The 24,816-nt window shown below is 41.5% G+C and overlaps 1 protein-coding gene across 1 annotated transcript in view; it reads right to left on the reverse strand.

Moving 5' to 3' along the window:
* The window catches only part of HECW1 (HECT, C2 and WW domain containing E3 ubiquitin protein ligase 1), a 349,448-nt gene that overhangs the window by 67,465 nt on the left and 257,167 nt on the right, over positions 1-24,816 (reverse strand). Inside the window, exons 14-18 of the mRNA XM_084619634.1 lie at positions 19,380-19,510; positions 14,993-15,114; positions 10,957-11,142; positions 9,541-9,675; positions 24-129 (exon numbers count right to left, since the gene is read on the reverse strand). Coding sequence (XP_084475760.1) covers positions 24-129; positions 9,541-9,675; positions 10,957-11,142; positions 14,993-15,114; positions 19,380-19,510 — 680 coding nt within the window. The remainder of the gene's footprint in view (positions 1-23; positions 130-9,540; positions 9,676-10,956; positions 11,143-14,992; positions 15,115-19,379; positions 19,511-24,816) is intronic.

Raw genomic sequence — 24,816 nt, forward strand, 5'->3', positions numbered from 1 at the left:
AAGAAAAAATAGGCCCTACTTACCTAGAGGTAATGACTCATGATGGTGCTGGTTTCGAATTGCTGTTACTAGGCTGTTGCCTGGTCTGGTCAACAGAGAAACGCCTCTATTCCGAGAGACTTCTGATGCCTAAAATGAGAGAAGGAAAGAAAAATGTTGTAATTAGACATTTAGCTACATATTAGTCAATAAAAAATTTTATTATGTCTTTTTACTTTTGCGACTTTAATCCAAAATCATGAGATTGACTGACTCAGTTTAGGGATTTTTTTTTTTTTTTTTTTTTTACTGTTATTGGTCACAGTTTTCAACATCCATATTCTAAAGCTGTGATATATTCTGCATAGTCCCAGTCTAGAGAAATTACACATGGAATCAACAACATGCATATTAATACCATAGAAATAATTTAGGCACAAGTTTTCATGAAAAAGGAATGGCTTTGCACTCTGATGGTCAAGTTTTTGTTCAGCTTCAAAGAGGCACATAATTCTGGGTTTGCAAAGGGATGCACACTATGTCCTTGTCTACACTATACAATTTTATCTCTTTAGCTATGCCAGCATAGTTAGAGCAGCAATTCCTCCCTTCCCCAGTGTCAATGCAGTTATACTGGTATAAAATGAGCTCATAGAGGTGTATAACTTATTCCAGTCTGACAATGAAATATAAACTACAAGTGCCTTATACCAGTGCCTCATAAAGTGCCTTATATCAGTATAACTGCATCTTTTACAGGCATAACAGTATTAGTAAAAAGTCACATCCCTAATCAACCTTGCTATGCAAGTCAAATTTTTTAAGTGTAGAACAGGCCTTTGCATTCCATTATTACATTTGCATATGCAAATACCACATTCAGGTAGAAACAGCTATTTGTGCAATTTTTTGAGTAAAAAAATTAAGGACACTTTTGTTTAATTTGGCCCTAAAATATTCATTTGGCACACGGGGATGGAAATTATTGTTGTAATAACATGAGGAAAAGATATATCAGAACAGAAAGGGGTAATATTCCCCAGAAGTGAATATGAGTAACTTAACAAGAATTTATGTAAGAGGCATGCGTATGCATGGCTTCTGTTTATCCAAACAGAAGCAGTACGTGTCCAACACTGTCCCTGGTTTGGGCCTTGTCTACATCAGGAAAATGACCCACTGTTGACAGTGATTATCAGCTATGCTTTGCCGTGGATTTTTTCCAACTGTTGAAGAAAGCTGCCAGTATAGACAAGCTGATAACAAACACTGACATCAAAAGCATTACTAAGGCCATATTTCACAAAATAATAGCTGGCAAAATCCAGCTACTCCCTCCAGTGCCTCTCCACCATGCGTGGCCACTGGTTTTGGCTCAAATTCCTATCTGTTCTTTTTAAGGTAAGTTTATAAGATCTAGTATGCCCTGTCATCATACAATGGCAGTGGCCATCCCAGAAGGGAAGCCAACTGGAGAGAATGGTGACACTTCACCATTGCTACTGATCTGTTTTGATTTCTGGAGATGTAGCAGGATTCTAGACACAGATTGTCCTCTAGTCTTTAGCTGTTGACTTCAATAAAACTTCAGTTTAGACTAGCTGAGTATCTGGCCTATTAAGTTTTTTAAAGGGTAGCTGGGATTAGCCTTGACCTTTTAGCTCTGCAGAAAGGGGGAAATGGATGCCCTTGCACCCAAAATTGTAGAAATTTTACAGGACAAATGCTACATAATGCTACTGAAGATCAAGAAACTTAAAAATGGACATCAAAAGCCTTTATAGGGGTCTTTAATTTAGGAAGATACTTCATTGCAATGGAAAAACAGGAATCGGAGTGAACAATTTTTGAGTAAATCAATTTTGTGGAGTGGAATAGGAATAGGAAGGTGTTCTAGAATATTCACAATATGTTCTTATATGAAATATGAGGCACAGATTAAGGAGGAAAGTGCATTTTGGAAAGGTCTGTCTTTTGGCAGTTGTGGTACGGTTTTGTGTAGAAGAGCTTAGAAACAATAGTGGCCCATCAATAAAAGCTGTACAATTATTATCTCTGCTTTTTCCAGAGAATGCTTTTTACACGTGAAGGTGAAGAAAGCTGACTTAATCAGGAAGTCATATTTGTATATTCCAATCTCATAAGGGAGGCTTAATTTAGAAGTACATTTGAGATGTTAAAATGTGAGGTGTTGATTCAAGGGCAACTATACTGAACCTTGCAGGCTGTTAAACCTTTTACTGGAAGGCATTTTCTCCAGCTCACAAATAACTTTTGTGGCTCTTTTCTGCACCGTTTCCAGTTTTTCAAAATCCTTTAAAAAATATAGACACCTGAACTGTACACCAGTATCTGTCTCAGCAGCACCAAATACAGAAGTAAAATCCCCTCCCCACTCACTACTCCCCTGCTTATACATCTGAGGATCAACTTAGCCCTCTTTGCCAAAGCATCGCACTGGGAGCTCATGTTCAGTTGCTTTTCCACTATCACCCTAAATCCATTTTCAGAGTCACTGTATTTTTAGATATAGTCCCCCATTCTGTAGGTATGGCCTGCACTCCTTGTTCCTAGTTGTATAACTTTCCATTTGGCTGCATTAAAATGCATTTTGCTTGAATGGACCCAGCTTGCTATGTGATCCTGATCATTCTGTAGGACTACCCAGTCCTCATCATTATATACCACTCTGTCAATCTTTGTGTTATCCACATGTTTTATCAGCAGTGATTTTATATTTACTTCCACATCACTGATGAAAATGTTGAACAGCCGTGGGCCTAGTACTGATCCCCAAGGCGGCCCAGTAGAACATCCTTCCTCCATTCAATGATGATTCTCCACAGACAACTACTTTTTGAGATCTGTCATTTTTAGCCAGTTCTTAATCCATGTTATGTGTGTTTTATTGTTATTGTACAGCACTAATATTTTAATCAGAATGTTGTGTGGTACGAAGTCAAATGCCTTACAAAATTCTAAGTCTATTACCTCTATGCAGTTACATTTATCAAACGTCTAATCACATCAAAGAACGAAATCAGAACTGTTTGACAAGACCTATTTTCCATAAAGTCATGCTGACTGGCATTAATTATATCCCTATTCTTTACTCTCAGTGCAAAGACCATAATTGCCCTTCATTAAATTGAGGAGGAGGATGAGAAACAGTTGATTTATTTAATTGATGCTGACAGATCTTTAAAATCTCCAGTTTGCTTCTCTCCTGCTGTTTAGAGGGCTCTCCTTGCTGCTTAGCAGAGGAGCCAGCGGAACTTCAAGCAGCTGGCAAGTGGCCAGAGGGAAGCGTGTTTTGACATGTTTTTCCTCTTTCTCTCAAACCTAAGTGAGTCTCTGGGATTTCCCCATGGGCATGATTTATAGGACAAAAACATATCCCATTCATATTAACAATAGCTATCGTGGTATGAAACCTTTTGGTCTTGGTAAATTTGTTTTGGTGCTAGAGTCTTCTGCTCTGTAAAGGGTGGGCTTTTAGAGCCTGACCCAAAGCCCACAAAAGTCAATGGGAGTCTTTCCACTGGGCATCAGGACCTAGGAGTAGTTTGCAATTTCCTCAAGTGTGTTCATTATTCAACAGTATTCTCGTTATTTAACAGTATTAGACTGTTTCATCTGTTTTCTTTCTCGCTCTCTTTTTCTTAAACAACTTTATGGATTTATAGTGCACAGTTCTCTGCTAGTCCTTGATATATGAGCTGCACGTGTTTGTTAGGTTTGGCAAGTAAGCCATTGTTTCTGTTCCCTGGTTGGATGAATGTGGAAGCACTTCCAGGGTAAATGCTTCCACTAGCATGGATTACTGTGTGCACAACTTTCAGATTTGCTTTTTGTGAACCAGCTGTGGCAGCAAAATTCAATTATAGATAGAAGGTGGGTGAGGGAATATCTTTTATTGGACCATCTTCTGCTGGGGAAAGAGACAAGCTTTCGAGTGACACAGACCTCTTCTTCAGGTCAGGTTTACTTCAGCTCTGTGTTGCTCAAAAGCTTGTCTCTTTCACCAAAAGAAGTTGGTCCCATTAAAGATATTATCTCACCCAGTTTGTCTCTCTAATATCCTGGCACCAACACGGCTACAACACTGCAAACAGTAAAATTCAGTGCTATAGTGCTGGCAGAAATTGATTGCTAAGTCAGGGTAGTAGGCATGACAGAAGCAAATTCATTAACAAATTTATGTGAACATTTGAGAAAAATGTTGTTGTTCACCCACGATGGGAAAATTCACACAACCCTTCAGTGCTCTCTCTCCCCTGCCAGTACTGATATCCCAGAAGCACTGATGTTGTTGCCTCCAGTCCCACGCACTAGTCCAAAACAGCCTCTCCAAGGGGGCGGGGTGGCACAGCATGATCCTGCTGGAGTTAACATTGATAGGGTCAATATCAACTCCCCTAAGAATTTTCCTGCTGGTTTTCTGGGAGAGGATGATGAATACAACAGCTGTTCCCTTGGCTGTGATCCACTCCCAACTTGTTCCTCCTCCCCTCCATCCCCACAACCCTAAAAAGCCTCTACCATGTGCAGTTCTGCAGGTGGGAGAGAAATGCTGGTGCTTTAGCATCCCTGCCTCCACGATCATTTGGGCCTCGAGTGGCATTTATGCTCCCGTCATCCCCTCCACACTGTGCAGTGGGGAATGTTATCTCCATGCAACAGAGAAAAGATCATTTGAAATGATTTCAGTATCATAAAGCCTATCATCAGTAATCTAACAGCATGGAAACACACCTCAGCACACATTACTACACATAATAGGGAGAATATCTTATCAGATACTAGAGTCACAGTGAGCTGCTGAACTGTCAGGCCATAATTGTATTGGATGCCTTGATTTTATTAAAGCCTGGGCCAGAACCTCAAACACTGAGTCTTCCTTCAAAATCTATTTCCATTGTCTTATCAATTTGGTTGATTTGCATTAGAGAGGGTCATATGTCTACAGTCTGCTATTGACAGGTCATTCGATAAATACTCTAGCAAGAAAGAAATATGAAGCCACTATCTTTTGAAAGATAAAAAGTCACAAAAGCATTTATTAAAACCCTTCAGATATAAGGGATATTTTAAAGTGTGCAAAAGACAGGTGTCAGATAGAATGGTGCTGTTATTCCTCTCATGTCTGCATTCTGTTTCACTATCCCAAATGCATCTGCTGTCAACGGTAGGGCAGCATCCTGGGACCTCAAGCTTTCTTTGCCTTTATTATACTTCTCTTTTCCCCCAAGTCTTCCTCTTGCACAGTCAAGTGTCACTTCATTTTGTGGATGTCCTACAGGTACCTCAGAACACAGCCAAGTTACAGTGATGGATGTTACAATAAGAAGGTGTCTGAGTATAGGAAAGCAATATATGAAGAGTGGTGAATGGCTGTCATTAGTGGTGAATGGCTGTCATCTTCTCCTGAAGATGGAGCTATTCCAATTTATCCCAGTGGAGGATCAGGCCCAATACATGCCAGACGGAAGTGAACAGACTGAGCTATATACAGTAGCTGAGACAGTGGAAGCACAGGATCATTCTCTGAGAAAGGACTGTATGTGGGTAGGGGGATGGAAAGAAGCCATAATTGGCAGAGCAAAGAGAGCAGCTGAGAGTATAGGAAGAGATGATAACATGGAGGTAGTTGGGAGCATGGCCACAAAGGGATTTGAACACATGGTGAGTGAGTCCGTAGCAGATTCAAAGGCAAAGGAGGTTTTCATCTTGAGGGTGATGTACTGCTGGGTATACAGGTTGAATATATGGGTGTGTAGTAGCATTCTGAACAGACTGGAATTTGGATACAAGTGACTTTGGGAGGCCATGAGAAATGAGTTTCAATGTTCAAGGCATGAAGTGACAAATTCATGAATGAGTGGGTCAGCAGAGTCAGTGTCAAGGAAGTGGCAGATATAGGGCTGATAGCATGAAGACTTGAGAGGAGAAAAGGAGAACTCAGGGTTCAGGGAAACTAAGATTAAGGAGCTGGGAGAACAGTATATGAGGGTTTAGATTTTTCTTTGGCCAAATGGGATTACTGGGGTGAAATTCCAAATGCTTTTAAGCTGCATCTGCTTGTCAAAAGCTAAAAATAAGAACCATCATGTGCCCTAGCACAGGGCTCCTGCCTCATACTGAGAACGAGGGGCGATCAGCGGGTTATCTCAAGCGCCTATATACAAATGCACAAAGCCTGGGAAACAAGCAGGGAGAACTGGAGGTCCTGGCAAAGTCAGGGAATTATGATGTGATTGGAATAACAGAGACTTGGTGGGATAGCTCACATGACTGGAGTACTGTCATGGATGGGTATAACCTGTTCAGGAAGGACAGGGAGGCCAGAAAAGGTGGGTGAGTTGCACTGTATGTAAGGGAGCAGTATGACTGCTCAGAGCTCAAGTATGAAACTGCAGAAAAACCTGAGAATCTCTGGATTAAGTTTAGAAGCGTGAGCAACCAGGGTGATGTCGTGGTGGGAGTCTGCTATAGACCATCGGACCAGGGGGATAAGGTGGACGAGGCTTTCTTCCGGGAACTCGCAGAAGCTACTAGATCGCACGCCCTGGTTCTCATGGGCGACTTCAATCATCCTGATATCTGCTGGGAGAGCAATACAGCGGTGCACAGACAATCCAGGAAGTTTTTGGAAACTGTAGGGGACAATTTCCTGGTGCAAGTGCTGGAGGAACCAACTAGGGGCAGAGCTCTTCTTGATCTGCTGCTCACAAACCGGGAAGAATTAGTAGGGGAAGCAAAAGTGGATGGGAACCTGGGAGGCAGTGACCATGAGATGGTCGAGTTCAGGATCCTGAAACAAGGAAGAAAGGAAAGCAGCAGAGTAAGGACCCTGGACTTCAGAAAAGCAGACTTTGACTCCCTCTGGGAACTGATGGACAGGATCCTCTGGGAGAATAACATGAGGGGGAAAGGAGTCCAGGAGAGCTGGCTGTATTTTAAAGAATCCTTATTGCGGTTACAGGGACAAACCATCCCGATGTGTAGAAAGAATAGTAAATATGGCAGGCAACCAGCTTGGCTTAACAGTGAAATCCTCGCTGATCTTAAACACAAAAAAGAGGTTTACAAGAAGTGGAAGATTGGACAAATGACCAGGGATGAGTATATATATATATATTGCTCGGGCATGTAGGAATGAAATCAGGAAGGCTAAATCACACCTGGAGTTGCAGCTAGCGAGGGATGTTAAGAGTAACAAGAAGGGTTTCTTCAGGTATGTTGGCAACAAGAAGAAAGCCAAGGAAAGTGTGGGCCCCTTACTGAATGAGGGAGGCAACCTAGTGACAGAGGATGTGGAAAAAGCTAATGTACTCAGTGCTTTTTTTGCCTCTGTCTTCACGAACAAGGTCAGCTCCCAGACTACTGCACTGGGCAGCACAGCATGAGGAGGAGTGGCCAGCCCTCTGTGAAGGAAGAAGTGGTTCGGGACTATTTAGAAAAACTGGACGTGCACAAGTCCATGGGGCCGGATGCGTTGCATCCGAGAGTGCTAAAGGAATTGGAGGATGTGATTGCAGAGCCATTGACCGTTATCTTTGAAAACTCATGGCGATCGGGGGAAGTCCCGGAAGACTGGAAAAAGGCTAAAGTAGTGCCAATCTTTAAAAAAGGGAAGAAGGAGGATCCTGGGAACTACAGGCCGGTCAGCCTCACCTCAGTTCCCGGAAAAATCATGGAGCATGTCCTCAAGGAATCAATTCTGAAGCACTTAGACGAGAGGAAAGTGATCAGGAACAATCAGCATATATTCACCAAGGGCAAGTCATGCCTGACTAATCTAATTGCCTTCTATGATGAGATAACTGGTTCTGTGGATGAAGGGAAAGCAGTGGACGTGTTATTCCTCGACTTTAGCAAAGCTTTTGACAAGGTCTCCCACAGTATTCTTGTCAGCAAATTAAAGAAGTATGGGCTGGATGGATGCACTACAAGGTGGGTAGAAAGTTGGCTAGATTGTCGGGCTCAACGGGTCGTGATCAATGGCTCCATGTCTAGTTGGCAGCCGGTATCTAGCGGAGTGCCCCAAGGGTCGGTCCTGGGGCCAGTTTTGTTCAATATCTTCATTAATGATCTAGAGGATGGTGTGGATTGCACCCTCAGCAAGTTTGCGGATGACACTAAACTGGGAGGTTTCAGAGTAACAGCCGTGTTAGTCTGTATTTGCAAAAAGAAAAGGAGTACTTGTGGCACCTTAGAGACTAACCAATTTATTTGAGCATAAGCTTTCGTGAGCTACAGCTCACTGGGAGGAGAGGTAGATACGCTGGAGGGTAGGGATAGGATACAGAGGGACCTAGACAAATTGGAGGATTGGGCTAAAAGAAATCTGATGAGGTTTAACAAGGACAAGTGCAGAGTCCTGCACTTAGGACGGAAGAATCCAATACACCGCTACAGACTAGGGACCGAATGGCTAGGCAGCAGTTCTGCAGAGAAGCTGACAGTGGACTAGAAGCTGGATATGAGTCAACAGTGTGCCCTTGTTGCCAAGAAGGCCAATGGCATTTTGGGATGTATAAGTAGGGGCATAGCGAGCAGATCGAGGGACGTGATCGTTCCCCTCTATTCGACATTGGTGAGGCCTCATCTAGAGTACTGTGTCCAGTTTTGGGCTCCACACTACAAGAAGGATGTGGAGAAATTGGAAAGAGTCCAGCGAAGGGCAACAAAAATTATTAGGGGTCTGGAACACATGACTTATGAGGAGAGACTGAGGGAACTGGGATTGTTTAGTCTACGGAAGAGAAGAATGAGGGGGGATTTGATAGCTGCTTTTAACTACTTGAAAGGTGGATCCAAAGAGGATGGATCTAGACTATTCTCAGTGATAGCGGATGACAGGACAAGGAGTAATGGTCTCAAGTTGCAGTGGGGGAGATTTAGGTTGGATATTAGGAAAAACTTTTTCACTAGGAGGGTGGTGAAACACTGGAATGCGTTACCTAGGGAGGTGGTGGAATCCCCTTCCTTAGAAGTTTTTAAGGTCAGGCTTGACAAGGCCCTGGCTGGGATGATTTAGTTGGGTTTGGTCCTGCTCTGGGCAGGGGGTTGGACTAGATGACCTCCAGAGGTCCCTTCCAACCCTGATATTCTATGATTCTATGATTCAACCTTTCCAGACGATTGTACCCCTTTCAGGAGCCTGATTTGTCTTGTGTACCCCAAGTTTCACCTCCCTTAAAAACTACTTACTTACAAAATCAGACATAAAAATACAGAAGTGTCACAGCACACTTGAAAAATTGCTTACTTTCTCATTTTTACCACATCATTGTAAAATGAATCAATTGGAATATAAATATTGTACTTCCATTTCAGTGTTTAGTATAGAGAGCAGTATAAACAAGTCATCGTCTGTATGAAATTTTAGTTTGTACTGATTTTGCTAGTGCTTTTTGTGTAGCCTGTTGTACAACTAGATAAAGATCTAGATGAGTTGATGTACCCCCTGGAAGATCTCTGTGTACTCCCAGTTCAGAACCACTTCCCTAGCAGATATACCATATATTTAGGAAGGGGTCTTAATGCTATAGTTACCTCTCCAGCACTGTAGCTGCGAAGTCGCTGGAGATGCTGCCTGTGAGTCAGATGATTAGGGAGACGGCCATTTTGAAGTGGGATCCTGGGATCGATGAAAGTGGTAGCACGGCTGTTGTGGTCAACAAAGAAGGACTGTAATAAAAAGAATACTGTATATTCATAAGCAGAAAGCTAACATGGTGAAAGAGTTGAGGGATGAGAAAGCAGCATACAAATTGAGCAGGGAATAGTGCGTATCATATGTGCCACATTTTGCAATCATGATCGTTCACAATTTACAGCTTAATGAGTTATTAGTCCAATATACCTTGTATTACTACAGTAACTCATTTTCTACCATACTAATTTGCCAAATTCCTTGAAATTGATTCAAACTGGTATCACCGTAATTTAAAACCAGCCAGTTCCCTTTTGGAGCTTGTCCCTCATTTTTAGGTGCAATGCACAACTCTAGTTGTGAGCATACTGATTATGCTCTATGGGCCTGATTCTACAAGGTGCTGAGTGCCTCCTGCCAGGTGCTGGCACCCTTAATTACCAGCAAAGTTAGTGGATGTTGATGGTGCTCAGTGTCACACAGGACTTGACCATTAGATTCCAGCATCACTTCTTTTTAATGGACAACCAGCAGCTAGACATGAGGGGCCTGACGACAAGAAAGGCTGAGTGCTCGCAACTTCTAATGAGCTTCAACTCAGCCCCTCAAAATCAAGCCTTATTCTGTTAACTCCTTAGCCTTGCACCTGGAAAACTAGGGGAAAGTTCTGCCTTCATACCACATGCAACCTCATTTGTGGGTGTTTGGACTATGTTTTGGTTAGTCCCATTATTGAGTCTGGAGTCACAGGGCCCATTTCTCCTCTCAGTTACACTGGCATAAATCAGATATAACTCTTCTGAAATCAGTGGAGTCACAGTGCTGCAAAACTGCTGAAAGTAAGAGCAGAATCAGTTCATGCAGCTGAGACGTGGCTCTAAATCTGAACTCTCCCAAAGTATGAGGCAGAGGTATTCAGACAGAGTGTTTCTAGTCAGCATTATTAAGTCAAATATTATAAATATAGTGTTTGATTAGTGTGTGTGTGTGTGTGGGACAGAGGGGGGCGGGGGTTGGTGCAAGATTAACAATGCCTGGTACAGCATTATACAATACTGGATGCTAGCACGAATTAGACCACACTTCTTAGTGTCCTTGTGTGATGACAGAAGATAGCATAGAGAATGACATTTCTAGGGGCTAAACCTAAGACAAAGGTTTTTATTGTCGGGAATAATTCTGTGTGCTCACTGATATACAAACCAGATAGTCACAAATTTTAAGTTCACAAGAAACCTTTCACGATCATCTAGCCTCGTGTGAGATCGGCAGGACAGGGAAATTCACCCAGTGATTAATTGTGTTGATGCTCTCACCTTGCCCTGTTGATCTGTTTTGATCTCCCAACCCCGTGGAAGTTCCAGTTGGGTGTCAGCAAACATGTTGATAAAATTTACCAGGTCCCTGTTGTGCTGATAGCGCTCAAAATTCCGAGCATCTCTGCGGATCTTTAGAATCATGTGCTTCAAGCAGGTGCTGTTAGTGAAGACTCGATAGGCACTCTAGGATAAGGAAATCAGGATAAGGAAATCAGTTCCAGTGTTTCAAAAATGCGTTTGGCTAGCAGATATGACATACAACCTTAAGGCCTGATACAAATCCCGCTGAAATCAACAGCAATCTTTCCATCGATTTCAATGGGCTTTGGATTAAGTTCTAAGTGAACACACAGAAATAACCAATTGCCACCTGGAAATGTGAAAATTCCATACCTCTATTCACAGTAGTTAACAGTACCAAACTGCCAGATATACAAAGGTAACTGTGCATATTTCTGGGGTATCACACATTTGAAATACATGCAGTTGTGTTTATTTCACTGATCACACATTCAGAGAGATGTACTGTTTGTGTGAATGTAGACTATCACAGGGTTCAAAAAAGAACTAGACAAGTTCATGGAGGATAGGTCCATCAATGGCTATTAGCCAGGATGGGCAGGGATGATGTCCCTAACCTCTGTTTGTCAGAAGCTGGGAATGGGCAACAGGGGATAGATCATTTGATGATTACCTGTTCTGTTTATTCCCCTGGGGCACCTGGCATTGGCCACTGTTGGTAGACAGGATACTGGGCTAGATGGACCTTTGGTCTGACCCAGTATGGCCATTCTTAGGTTCTTATGATACCATACAGATGTGAAAACATTCATAAAAATGTATTTGTGTCACCACTCAAGCCAACATGTTCAGTACTGATTATTTGTATCTCACACAAACATGACCAAGCCCTGATCCTGCAGTTGGGTTTGTCTGTACATATCTCACTGCAGGATCAGGGCCCCAAATGAGTCACGTTAATCTGAGATGGCACAGGGACGTGTAAATTACTCATGTACCGACAACTCTTTGTTGCACCCTGCAACTCTTCACTCCAGGGAGGATGCTCCCGAAAGGAGAGCAGGCGATGTTACCGCAACCTGCCCTCTTTTAGGGGCTTCATCAGGGAGGGCAGCATTAATTTCTGCTGGGGGCTCCCATGGAAGTTACTGAAGGAATGGGCTGCCCTTAGTTCATCCTCAGGCTGCTTTGGTCATGCCACTCCCTGTCTATGCAACCTTCTTTTGGGGCCATACTGGCTCACTAAAGGCCCCTCGTTGACTCCAATATCATTAATAGATGTAAACAAGGGAAGAATCTGACCCAGTAACTTTGAATTTCTTTCCTTCTGTGCATTTAAATGCATTTTTAACTGTTATTTTTATTATTTAATATTTATATTACAGCAGCGTCCAGAGGCCCAAAACAGGGTAGGAGCTCTGTAGCGGGGTGGTCACCCGCTCCAGCCCTAACAGGGTTAAAACAGCCCGGGGGACAGGGCTGCCCCGGGGAAGCCAAAGGCTAGGCTGATGGGGGCTGGGGCCATGCCCCAACCAGGCCACACCTGGCCTTATAAAAGGCTGTGAGCCAGGCACTCAGGCAGTCTCTCTCTAGCTGTGGAGAGATGGGCCTAGCTGTGTGGGAGCTCACTAGGGTACCTAGAGTGAAGCAGGGCTGGGGAAAGGCCAGAGGAGCTGGGGAGCTCCAGGCTGGAAAAACCCCAGCCTGCAGGCCTTGCTGAAGGCCTAAAGTAGGTACTGGGATTGCAGAGGGGCAGCCCAACGTTAGGCAAAGGCAGCAGGTCCAAAGCCTCCCTGCCAATGATGAGTGGTACAGACTGCAGTCTGTCTCAGTGTGTGGGGGCTAGATGAGGACTGGCAGTAGCCGCTGAGGCAAGGTGGGGATAGAAGAGAGGATTCCTCGGGGAGGGGAGACCCAGACTGTGGGGGAGACTGCAGGGGGAGAACCCTGATGTAGAGGAGCACCGGGGTCCAGGAGGTACACGGGGGCCTGCAAGCAAGCGGGACACCAGCCTGCAGAAGGCGCTCCAGGATGACCAGCGGGAAGCGCTTGCGCTAGTGAGTCCACCCTGCTACAAGCTCCATTGCATTAAGTGCTGTGCAAACATAGAGGTAGATATGGTCTCTGCCCTGAAGATGTTATAACCTAAGAAAGTTTTCTGAATGCAAATATCTGAGGTCCTAGCATACTGCACAGCAGATGTTATATCATGATGTGCTACAACTGACCATTTCAGTATCACTTAGCAGCACTAGGGAAACCCAGAATTTCACATAGTTTTATCCCTCTAGGGACATAAAATATGTGTTAAACAAGAGTGTTTCCATTTTAGTTTTAACTGCTGGATAATATTTTCCAACTCAAATTTCACTGGCATAATTAACACTTCTAAATTTTAATCAGAGTTTGGTTAAAATGTTTTAATGGCTTTAAGCCTAAAGTTATGTAGTACACTATTTTTACAGAAATGGAATTTGTATGACTGTGTTGATAGGCTATTCTGGCTCCAATATCAAAGACAGCTTTGTAAACGAAGTGTAGGCATTCCTTGGTCTTAGTCACTTTTGTGACAAAGTTGGGACTCAGCATCTTGTGAGTTGTCCCTTATACCAACTAAGACTTGTTTCAAGATAGCTTATAAAATCTTTCAGTTCCTTTTGAGAGAAGACCCATTAGCATTAGTAACGGATTAACCTCAAAAGGTTCAGAAGGGATGTTATGATGTTTATCTTACCAAATATTATCCAAATCTCTAGAGAACAGCTTCTCCCAGGGAGATTTTGCAGACTTCCTGCTCCTAGTTGGCCTGAAATTAAACCTTTTTCACTGCATGTCAGTTTTCATTCCCAGTTGCAAGCAGGAAGTGAAGTCCCATTCTAACAATGGGAAAGAGAAATTATCTATGCTTTTCTGAACCTTTGAGAAGTTTGGTTTGGGTTAGAGGTAGGTTCAGTTCAGTTCTTATTTTATACAATAGAGCTGCATCATCCCTAGTCTGTAATTGCTCACTGAGTGCTAGGTTGTGCCCAGCTGCTTGAGTGTAAAAATTGCAGAGGACGCAAGAAGCCTTCCAGCTTCTGTGCAAGGCCATAAGAAGAGGGATCCAATAGAGGTTTCTGGACACCTTAAGCAGAAGGATGCAAAATGGGTGGGGAGGAGGCAGGGCTATGACCCCAGTTCCCTCTGCACCAGGCAGTAGAACTGGCTAGATGCATGGGGAGTACGCTGCACCTTCTGAGAGGGAACAATTAGTGGGGGCAGGCCTGTGAGGTGCCAGGGAATTCCTCTCTGAGGCAGAATCCCATCAAGAGTTCCCTAGGGGGTAGTGTGAGCATGCTACATCCAACCTGGTCTAGTTCCCATAAAGGACAACTGAGTTCTGAGTCAGGGAATTAAGGATTCACTGGGTATGTCTACAATCCAATGTAACCCCAGGGTTAGTAGAACTCCAGTTAGCAGACCTTGGGCTTGAGTGTCTACACTCATTTATAACCCTAGGTTAGGAATTGTTGAACCCTGGGTCCCAACATGGGGTTCCAGGATTTTCACTGCATTATGTGGGTCTGAGTCCAACCACACATACTCCATACCTTCTAGCACTCTCTGAAAGTGTGGCCACTCTGTCCCTTTGTTCATGGTGCAGTGTAGGAAAACTTGACTGTTCAGCAAACTTGACTGTCAAGAGGACAAAGAAAGCTGGCCTATGGAATTGTGGAATACTTTTGGTGGATTCCTAGAGAATGAGTCCAGTGTGGCTGTGTCTACACTGCAAAGCAATAGGGCTTGAATCCTGGGTCCTGGCTCGACTCAGGCTTAACCCTCCACCACCTTGGGCTCTGGGTTAGCGCGATTTGTATGTGAATGGAAAAGGGGTTAGGCTGAAGCCTGAGTTTGAACCCTGGGCTTACATTGCAGTGTAGTAATACCCACTGTGCACTCTTAAAAGAGGTCCAGAGCTCTTCCTTTTGACGCAGAAGGCAGGAGTGAGAGACGGTGAGATACTGGTGCTTACATAGTTTGCGTGCAGCACAGTGAAGAATTCGGGGTTTGTGATGAACTTTACAGCTGGAGACTGTAGCAGCAAGGTGATTTTTTGAGAATTCACTGGAGAAAGGGACCCTTCTCTCCTAATTTCTGAAAACAAAAGCAAAACAATTGACTAGTACACATAACAGGAAATACAACACAAATAGTGTCATTCTTATTTCCTCTGCCAGTACCAGCAAAGCCCACTCCACCATATTGCTCGACTTCTTTTTAATCTTAAAGTGAGGCTGTGGTCATCCAAGTGACAATGTAAAAATGACACCCACTCTTTTTTGCATCTTTTAGTCATATCTACTCACATGAATGACAAAATTTTCCCCTGAGGTTAGCACTGCAGGACAAATACAGCTACAGGAATGAGAGCTGGATGACTTTCTACATTGTATGTTCCAAATTCTGGGCCACATCCTTAGCTGGTATAAACTGGCATAGCTCCACTTACTTCAATAAATCAATGTCACCCCACTAGCTTACACCAGCTGAAGATCTGGTCCAATATTGTCAGCTAAGTTCTGACTGTGGAACCTTTCTTACTGTTAATGAATTTAGAGTGGGAAGAACACACATGAGGTTTTGGGCTCTAGGCTCAGTTTGCAGCGCTGATGCTTTTAAACTAAAATCAGTTTTTGACTTACAAATCTGATGTGGAAGTCATCAAGAGAATGAATACAGAACTACATAATATAATGTTGTTAGTCACTTTTCCATCTATAATTACACCGTATCATTCTGTCCACTTAAGACTGTGAAAAAAGACTTTGTGATATAGCTCTCCTGACTTCGATGGAGTTAAACCGACTTATTTCACCTGAGGATATGACAATGCACCTTTATTTGTGGCCACTCATGCATCCCTGTAGATTTTCCTTTAAATTAAGAAGTTGGTACCAAATTCTACATTTTTTCCTCTCTCCACAGCCAAACAATATATATATAGCAAAGACACATTAAAAAGGCACATGCCACAGGTGATGGTTCTTTTTTATTTAAAAAAAAAAGGGAAAGAAAAGGCATATTAAATCAAATCCAGCCACCATTTATGTGAGTGATTCCTGGCAGCATTATTATTAATTTAATATTTTATTATGTAAGTAACCATAGTAATACCGTATATATGTAACAGTAATACTGTAAGTCTACTGTAAATATGTATCCAAGTTAATATTACAAGTAATATTAGTAGTAATAGAACACAAATCCTATACCATTTTCATCTCAATTAACTATTAGAAGGAGTTCAGTTAAACTGAATCATAAAAATTGCAATACAAAGGAGTGCAAGAGTGGTTATATATCATGTGAAGTATGTTTGGTTATGACTTATAGTGATTTTAAAGGAAAAAGAAAAAGATTCAGGCTAATAATACACAAAACTAAATATTTAACAAAGCTATTTAATCTATGCTTTTTTAAAAAATATTCACTCTGAATAGGCTTTCCTCTTCCAGGAGACATAAAAGGAATTGAACCATAGGTCATGCAGGCTATTTCCTGCTAATAAAGACTAGCCAGTAATGGAATGCAAACACAGGAGAAGGAGGAAAAGAGGTGTTAGATGTAATAATAGACATAATTAAGTGGCAACTCTGCTATAGGTGTGAATTTTCAGAAGGGCTGAGTATTGACTGCCCGTGTTGCAGGCACAAGTTTAACTAAATACACACCCATTTTTTTTATGTGTACCAAGTGAAGTGCGGGCGCAAGTCTGAGTGCTTGTGTTTCTCCCCATATGACTTGCACCTGCAATCAAGCATTTAGTGATGCAAGCACTCAGCTTTGCACTTGTAGTTCAATTGCAGGTGCAAAAATGTGGATGAAAATTTTATGGGCACAAGATCTGCATGCAGACGGGAGGGATGGCCTTTTCAAATCTGGCCCATACTATCAAAATTACTGTGACCCAGGAAGCCCCTCACTGCCAACTGGAAGTGGGCACACAGTACATAACTCTCATCACACCTGACATACTCATTGCCCCAACTTGCTGTTATCATAATCTGTATCTAAAAGGTGTTGTGCAAGGTATCATATGCAAAATGGTAACATGCTGGTCATTAATATTATTGTGTTGTCTGTATGGGTGATGTATAAGGAATTATAGATGTGTGATTGCAATGTGTTCCTGAAATGTACGTGGCAGACACTGCCTAAACCCAGCCTGTTCTAGACAAAGGAATGTTGTTTCTCCAGCTTGACTGTTTCCAATGTAAATTAAGCAAGGTGTGACCAAACATAACGAAAAGGACATTTACATGAAAGGTAAACAAATCCATTAGCCGAGCAAGTCGGGGAGATAACCACTTAACAATCTCCATGGAGGATGGAAGCTGCATCTTCAGGAAACCTTTCTGCCTCTTGAAACAGAGTCAAAGAACTTTGGGAAGATATAAGCAGAAGCAATAAGCTATCACCGGATGGATGCAAGGGATCAGAGCTATTGTAATTGAGAAAGTTTACTCATGGGGGTTGAAGTCTGAAGTCACTATAGGTAAGAAATGAGCTTAGACCAAGCTTGTATGCAGGGCAGTTGTAGCCGTGTCAATCCCAGGATAGTCAAGAGACAAGGTGGGTAAGCTAGTATCTTTTATTGTATCAGCTTCTGATGGTGAGAGAGACAAGCTTTTGAGAGCTTTGTGTGGCTCAAAAGCTTGTCTCTCTCACCATCAGAAATTGGTCCAATAAGAGATATTACCTCCCCCACCTTGTCTAGACCAAGACTGCAAATTGCTAGAATTAAGTTTTAGTCATGAGAAGGCATGTTTTGTTTGTAATCTTTCCTCTCTTTCATTCTTACTTGAGATCATTTAAATCTATCTTCTTTGTTAATAAACTTATTCTTATCTTATTACAGAACCATATCAGTGCAGTGCATTAATATGAAGTATGGGTCCTCAGCCAAACTAACAAGCTGATGAGCACGCTGTCTGTTTGAAGGCAGCAAATGCAATAACTTCTGTGAAGGTCCAGTGAGAGGAACTGGACACTGCAGGGGAGATGGTTTTAAATTTGAGGAGACGAGGGACTGTTGATGACACCCTGCAAGGAGTAACCATGCTGGTGGGAGCCAGGGTAAGATAATTGTGCTGTGAGCAGACTGCTTGTGTCGGGGCGTGAGTCAAACCTACACAGATGCCCCCAAGGTTACAGGTCGGCAGTAACACAACCCTGGCTGATCTGGATGAACCCCTGTCATAAATATAAAGGGAAGGGTAAACACCTTTAAAATCCCTCCTGGCCAGAGGAAAAAACCCTTTCACCTGTAAAGGGTTAAGAAGCTAGGATAACCTCGCTGGCACCGGACCAAAATGACCAATGAGAAGACAAGATACTTTCAAAAGCTGGAGGGAGGGAGAAACAAAGTCTCTCGCTCTCTGTCTGTGTGTGTGATGCATTTGCTGGGAACAGAAAGTAATGGAGTCTTAGAACTTAGTTAGTAATCTAGCTAGATATGCATTAGATTCTGTTGGTTTAAATGGCTGAAAAAATAAGCTGTGCTGAATGGAATGGATATTCCTGTTTTTGTATCTTTTTATAACTTAAGGTTTTGCCTAGAGGGATTCTCTATGTTTTGAATCTGATTACCCTGTAAGGTATTTACCATCCTGATTTTACAGAGGTGATTCTTTCACTTTTTCTTCTATTAAAATTCTTCTTTTAAGAACCTGATTGCTTTTTTCATTGTTCTTAAGATCCAAGGGTTTGGGTCTGTGTTCACCTATGTAAATTGGTGAGGATTTTTATCAAGCCTTCCCCAGGAAGGGGGTGTTGGGTTTGGGGAGGATTTTGGGGGGAAAGACGTTTCCAAGCGGGCTCTTTCCCAGTTATATATCTGTTAGACGCTTGGTGGTGACAGCAATAAAGTCCAAGAGAAAAAGGAAAATAGTTTGTACCAGGGGGAAGTTTTAACCTAAGATGGTAAAAATAAGCTTAGGAGGTTTTCATGCCTGTCCCCACATCTGTACCCTAGAGTTCAGTGTGGGGAAGGAACTTGACAATCCCCATTGTGTCACAATCATACTATCACCAAAATGAAACAGTGTAGCTACTGTAACTGCAAGCTTGAGAAAATAGGCACTTTCTCCATTTGCCTGTATAATATGTGAACATTCAAACCCAATCTATTGTAAAAACACTTTGTCTAAGTAAGGACTCATTAAAAGAGCCCCTTAACACTTGCTTATTTCCTTCTCAGGGTCTATTCATGCTCTATACTCTTTCCTTTCACTTAGCCATTTCTGCTGTAAAGTACTGAAGCCTGAGTCTTCATCAGGGCACTGTTGTGTGTCCCTCTTGTTTCCCAGAATGGAATGCCATCTAGTGCCACATACTGGTAATAGCTTCCTCTCCCATACCTGAGTTTGGCTGGGAAGAGTCTGCCTCAGAGTCACTTCCTCCTCCAATGGAGAGCCTCTCGACTCTGTTGTTCACAATAGCATCATCCTCTGGCCTCTCTGTTGCAATAGTCCGCTGAATATTTTGATACCTGCATATTTTGTGCGAAAGAAAAAAGGTAATTTAGCTATACGTTTTAGTGGAATAATGGTACAAAGCATTTTGCTGCTCACAAAAATGCCTTTCTATCTCTTTCTTAATGAGTTGGAAAAATCAATACTTTTTTGAACTTTTGAACAATTAAAATATTGCTAAAATCTGCATGTACTTTTAAAGCACCAATGGGCCTGAGTCTTCCCTGTCTTGCACCTGTGTAAATCATCCACATTCCACAGGGATCAGTAACTATACAAGGTGAAAGGCAGGGAAGAATCAAGTCCCAATTTGTCATAGGTTAACATAATGAATCACACAGGGCCTGATCCTCTGCGGTGCTGAGTGTCCTCAACTCCCAACAATTGCAATGGCAGTATGCTCAATGTGTTCAACACTTCACAGCCTTGGCTCCATAACCATTCTTCTTCTTTTTTTACTAATCATTATTATTAGTCATGTTTGTTGTGGTAGTGCATAGGGACCAGCCGAGAACAGGCTCATTGTGCTAGGCACTGTACAAACCCAGAATAATGCACAATCTCTGCCCCGAAGAGCTGACAATCTATTAGATAAAACAGACACAGGGAAGAGGAAAGTGGTGTAACACACTAGTAGAGTGAACAACATAAGGGCAGGACATGTCCTGTTAGTTCCATGCTTTTTTTTCGTGTGTGTATGGATTGAATTTGGTGATGATAAGCTGAAGGGAAAGGGTTGGAGGGGACAGAGCAGTGTTTAATTTGTGCCAGGGTTTGCCAGGACTGAGCCCTGGCACCTCTGGGCTTGGCAGTTCATAGCCCTCTGGGCTTGCTGCATCAGTTATGAATGTAAAAAAATTGCTTGAGCCCTGGCATCTTTCATTACAAATTAAGCACTGGGACAGAGCCGGTGAGAACAAGGAGGGAAACAAGGAGGACGATAGAAAGGCAGGTGTGGACTGAAGCTTTTAAAACCTTTTTCTCTGTTATGGCAATTTCATGTTTGACTTCAGTGAGACTACTCTTGGGCTTAAAGTTAAGCAGGTGCTTAAATACTTTGCTGGATCAGGGCCAGAGTGTTAATGACATTGCAGGTTTGAGTCCCATAAAGGATGTTCTCTTTTATGTGTTTATGTTTAAAATATGCAGTATACAGTACTAATTCTATATATTATAAAACAGAGATAAATAATGTGGGAAGTCAATCCTGCTGTAGCCATACTGGTGACTCATTCATTGAACATTTGATAGACTAGGGGTGAGAGAACCTCCATAGCTTCTAACCTTTATGTTCATGACCAGGCCCCAGCCTGGGATTCTGATAATGTATGTCAAGAATGTGACAAATTTTAAATTATTTAATGAGAAATATTTTTAAAAATAATAGATATCTATCTTAATCATTTTAACTAGCTTCTGCTGCACTCTGATATTTTTAAACACTTTTTGTTGTCTCATTTTCATTAGCTCTCAGCATTCATAATGGGCCAGATCCCCACCTGGCATAAATCCATGTAGCTTCATTGATTCTATCTGATCTTTGGCCCAAGGTTCTTTGTCTCTCTTTTTTTCCTAGTTTCTGTTCTTCTTTCTTTCATCTGTATGACTCCAGACTTATGAAGAGTATCCCTCCATTTTTCTCTTTTTTTTTTTCAGTTTGTTTTTTTTAAATATGCATTTATGCCAAGTTAGATTTTTTGGCCTGAACTCAAGGGGTTAATGTCTTCAAAGTGCCATGACATCTCTGAAGACAAGTAGTCTGGACCTTGGTTTTATATCCCATTCAAAAGACAGCATCTCCAATAGCATATTAACTCTCAACAAGTTACTCGAGTTTAGGCTAAATTATGGAAAATGGGTGAAAATTTAATGGATTTATACTTGACTAACACAGTAGTTTTCATTTCCCTCAGTATTCCAAGTTTTCCTTTAATGTAGCTTTTAATAGCTCAATAAATAACATTTAGAATTGGTTAAAAAAGTAAGAGAATTGGGGATTTTTGTTTTTAGATAAACATATACCTTATAAGCAAATTATTATGGTAGATTTCACAATTACATTAATTTACCTCTACTTTTTCCCTCCTACTTTATAAGAAGCTTTTAAAATTTTTATTCACTTGACTGTAGGCTAATTGAGTAAACTTTCCACTCCAATACTGTAGGAGTTTTACAACACCCTTATGCAACAGCATAGAAGAAAAAAGTAGTTAATATAGTCAAAAGTTTTATATATATGGTAACTGTAGCTTCAATTTAATTAGATGTTAGAAAATCCCCTGCTGGCAAACTTTACACAGTAATGCTAGCTGTATGCCAAAAACAGGCTTTTTTGGGGGGGGTCTAGATATTGTAAAATTGTCTTATATAAATACCAGAAAATGCCCATGTAATTGTGTTTAAAAAAAACAAAACAACAACTTTGAAAGGGCACCAGTTATGGGAATGCATTTGAAAATCGGTCCCTTTTCGAAGTGATTTGTCAAAGAAAGAGTGGTTTAGAAAAACCACAATAGAGGCTGTTTTTACTGTACTATTATCTAGTGTGTAATTTATTATTATTATTCATGTAAAGACAAGTCTAGTTACACAAATGCTGCACACTTTAACCAGATCACAGTGGACTGTTAACCATGCCATGTAATTTGAACAGCGGTGGCTGTTAACTGCTTCAGTAACTGGAGGAAAGGCAAGAAGTGCTGTAGTAAAGGAGGAAGACTCTTCTAATAAAGAAATATAGGGATGTTTGTCTAGATCTTGTCCAGACTTTAGGTCCCAATCCTGCAAAATGTCCAATAAAGTCATTGGGAATCTCTGAGTACCCAGAGAATGAAGGATTAGGCCCTTGGAACAGAATACTCACAGGCATTCCTTTTAAAAACTAGATTTCCAATACTTTGTGGTTTTGGCAGGGCTGAAAATAGCAAGCTTTCCTAGTGATATTTGGTATTTCCACTCCTTCTCCAAGATGAATCTAGGAAGTGGGAAGGTGAACAGATTTGTGTGGAAAGAAAGCAGACTGAGCTTTTTTTCAAACCTCAAAAGGTTTGGGGTTCCATTTTGTTTGAGTTTGGGGCTAAAGTTCAGGCTGACTTTAATTCTATCATCCAGGCTCTTTTTATACAGTTACTTCACCGCGAAAGGATTTTCAAGCAGAGTTACCAAAAACTGTTCCAGGCAATGAGGTTTGACCTACAATAACAAAACTTTTTTTAAATGGTTGTTGAAAATAATATTCAAGCCTAAGTAGTGGTTTTCAACAACAGCTTAAGAAAAGATTTTTCTCACAAGCTGGTAATCCAAGTTACCTGAATTTTTTGAATGAGCTAATCTTGAAACCTGTTTCAGGACAGAGATAATTTCTCTATTTCACCCAGCCATAAAATATAAAAATTGCTTCCCACTTCTGAAATACACAGATTGGTGAAGTTTGTTGCAATGGCCAATTTGTATCCCTTTTGCTGGAATTTTTGGAAATATCCATGGCTACACAAAAACAAACATTGTCATGACAAGAGAAGCCTCCTAAAGACTTGGTGGTCTATTCAGCATTTTTACTTAATGGGGCTCTTTTACAGCAGAGATTAAAGAATTACCAGATGGCTTTTTTGTGCTAAGAAACCATGGGATTCCACAATTACTCAGTTGTAATGTGCTTAGTCTCCACTGGGAATCAAGTGAGGAGAAATATGCTACTAATGAAAATCCCCTCCACTTCTCACTATATATCCTAAATGCTAAAAATACCCATATATAGATGAGCAGCAAAGGTATTATTGGCTTAATTGCAGTGTATGAAATCATTAATGATCAAATCCTAATCCAAACATGGGTGGCAAGAAAAGAACCAAACTATACGAAAACATGGAAAACTAAAATGTAAACCAAGGATGTCACTTCAGTGGTTCTCAACCAGGGGAACATGTACCTCTTGGGTATGCAGAGGTCTCCCAAGGGGTACATCAATTCATCTAGATATTTGCCTAGTTTTACAACAGGCTACTTAAAAGGCACTAGCAAAGTCAGTACAAAGTACAATTTCATACAATGAAATGTTTATACTGCTCTACATACTATACACTGAAATGTAAGTACCTATATTTATATTCCAATTGTTTTATTTTATAATTATACGGTAAAAAATGAGAAAGTAAGCAATTGTTCAGTAATGGTGTGCTGTGACACTTTTGTATTTTTATGTCTGGTTTTGTAAGCAAGTAGTTTTAAAGTGAGGTGTAACTTGGAGGTACACAAGACAAATCAGACTCCTGAAAGGGGGACAGTAGTCTGGAAAGGTTGAGAGCCACTGACTTAGGCCATGTCTAAACTAGCACTTATATTGGCAAAACTTTTGCTGCTCAGGGGTGTGAAAAAACATAAGTTTTGCCAGCATAAGCATTCGCGTGCACGGCGCTATGTCGGCAGAAGACGGTCTCCCACCACCACAGCTACCGCCACTCATTGAGCTGGTTTTATTATGTCGACAGGAGAGCTCTCTCCCATCAACATAACAGTTACACAAGTGCTCTTACAGCGGCACAGCTGTAAGTGTAGATATGGCCTAAGGGTATTGCCAATTAATCTGAGCTAGCTAACACAATTGTCATTTCTAGTTTAGACACTCACCAACGTTTGTTCTGGTTGTTTGTGGCTCACCCAAGAGAGTTGAACCTCATGGAACAAATGGTGACTGTCTACAATAAATTTATGATAGTATTCATTAGCTCAGCTTAATTGGTAATCAATTAACTCAAGTTACAGCACAACAAAAAACGATAATTTACACAGGCCCTTAATGGCTGCGGACAACATCTATCCAATTCACTGCAAGGGGTTTCCAGAAATGCCTGTCTTTTTTCTTTAATATGGTAGCTTGGCACCTTCTGAGGAAAATTATAATTAAAACAAACTATTGCAAGTTCTTACCACTATAAACAAAACTACATATGCTAGTCAAATGCCCACTCTGTGCCCTGCATGATAGGTTTGGAGAGAAGAGGAGGACAATTCCTCATGGACCTGTTTGTGGTTATGATCTGTTTTGCACAACAGACATTTTCAGAAAGCTAGTTAGCCCTTAGAAAGACTCCCTGATGGCTGTCATCTGCAACCATTTTCTCCCTACAAAGGATCTGAGTAACTCCCATATTATTTTCCTGCCATGGAAAGAAGGACCATTGAAGCTCCCTCTGTCTCCTAGCTTGGCACTCTGATGATCCCCAAATGATGTTTTTAAAGTACTAGAAAAACCCAAACCAACATTCATGCCATTTTAAAGCCTATAATCAGAGGATAACAATTTCAGTCTTGCTTATTTAAATAA

The sequence above is a fragment of the Lepidochelys olivacea genome (genome assembly GCF_965140295.1).
Source record: "Lepidochelys olivacea isolate rLepOli2 genome assembly, chromosome: 2".
NCBI classification, from domain to species: domain Eukaryota; kingdom Metazoa; phylum Chordata; order Testudines; family Cheloniidae; genus Lepidochelys; species Lepidochelys olivacea.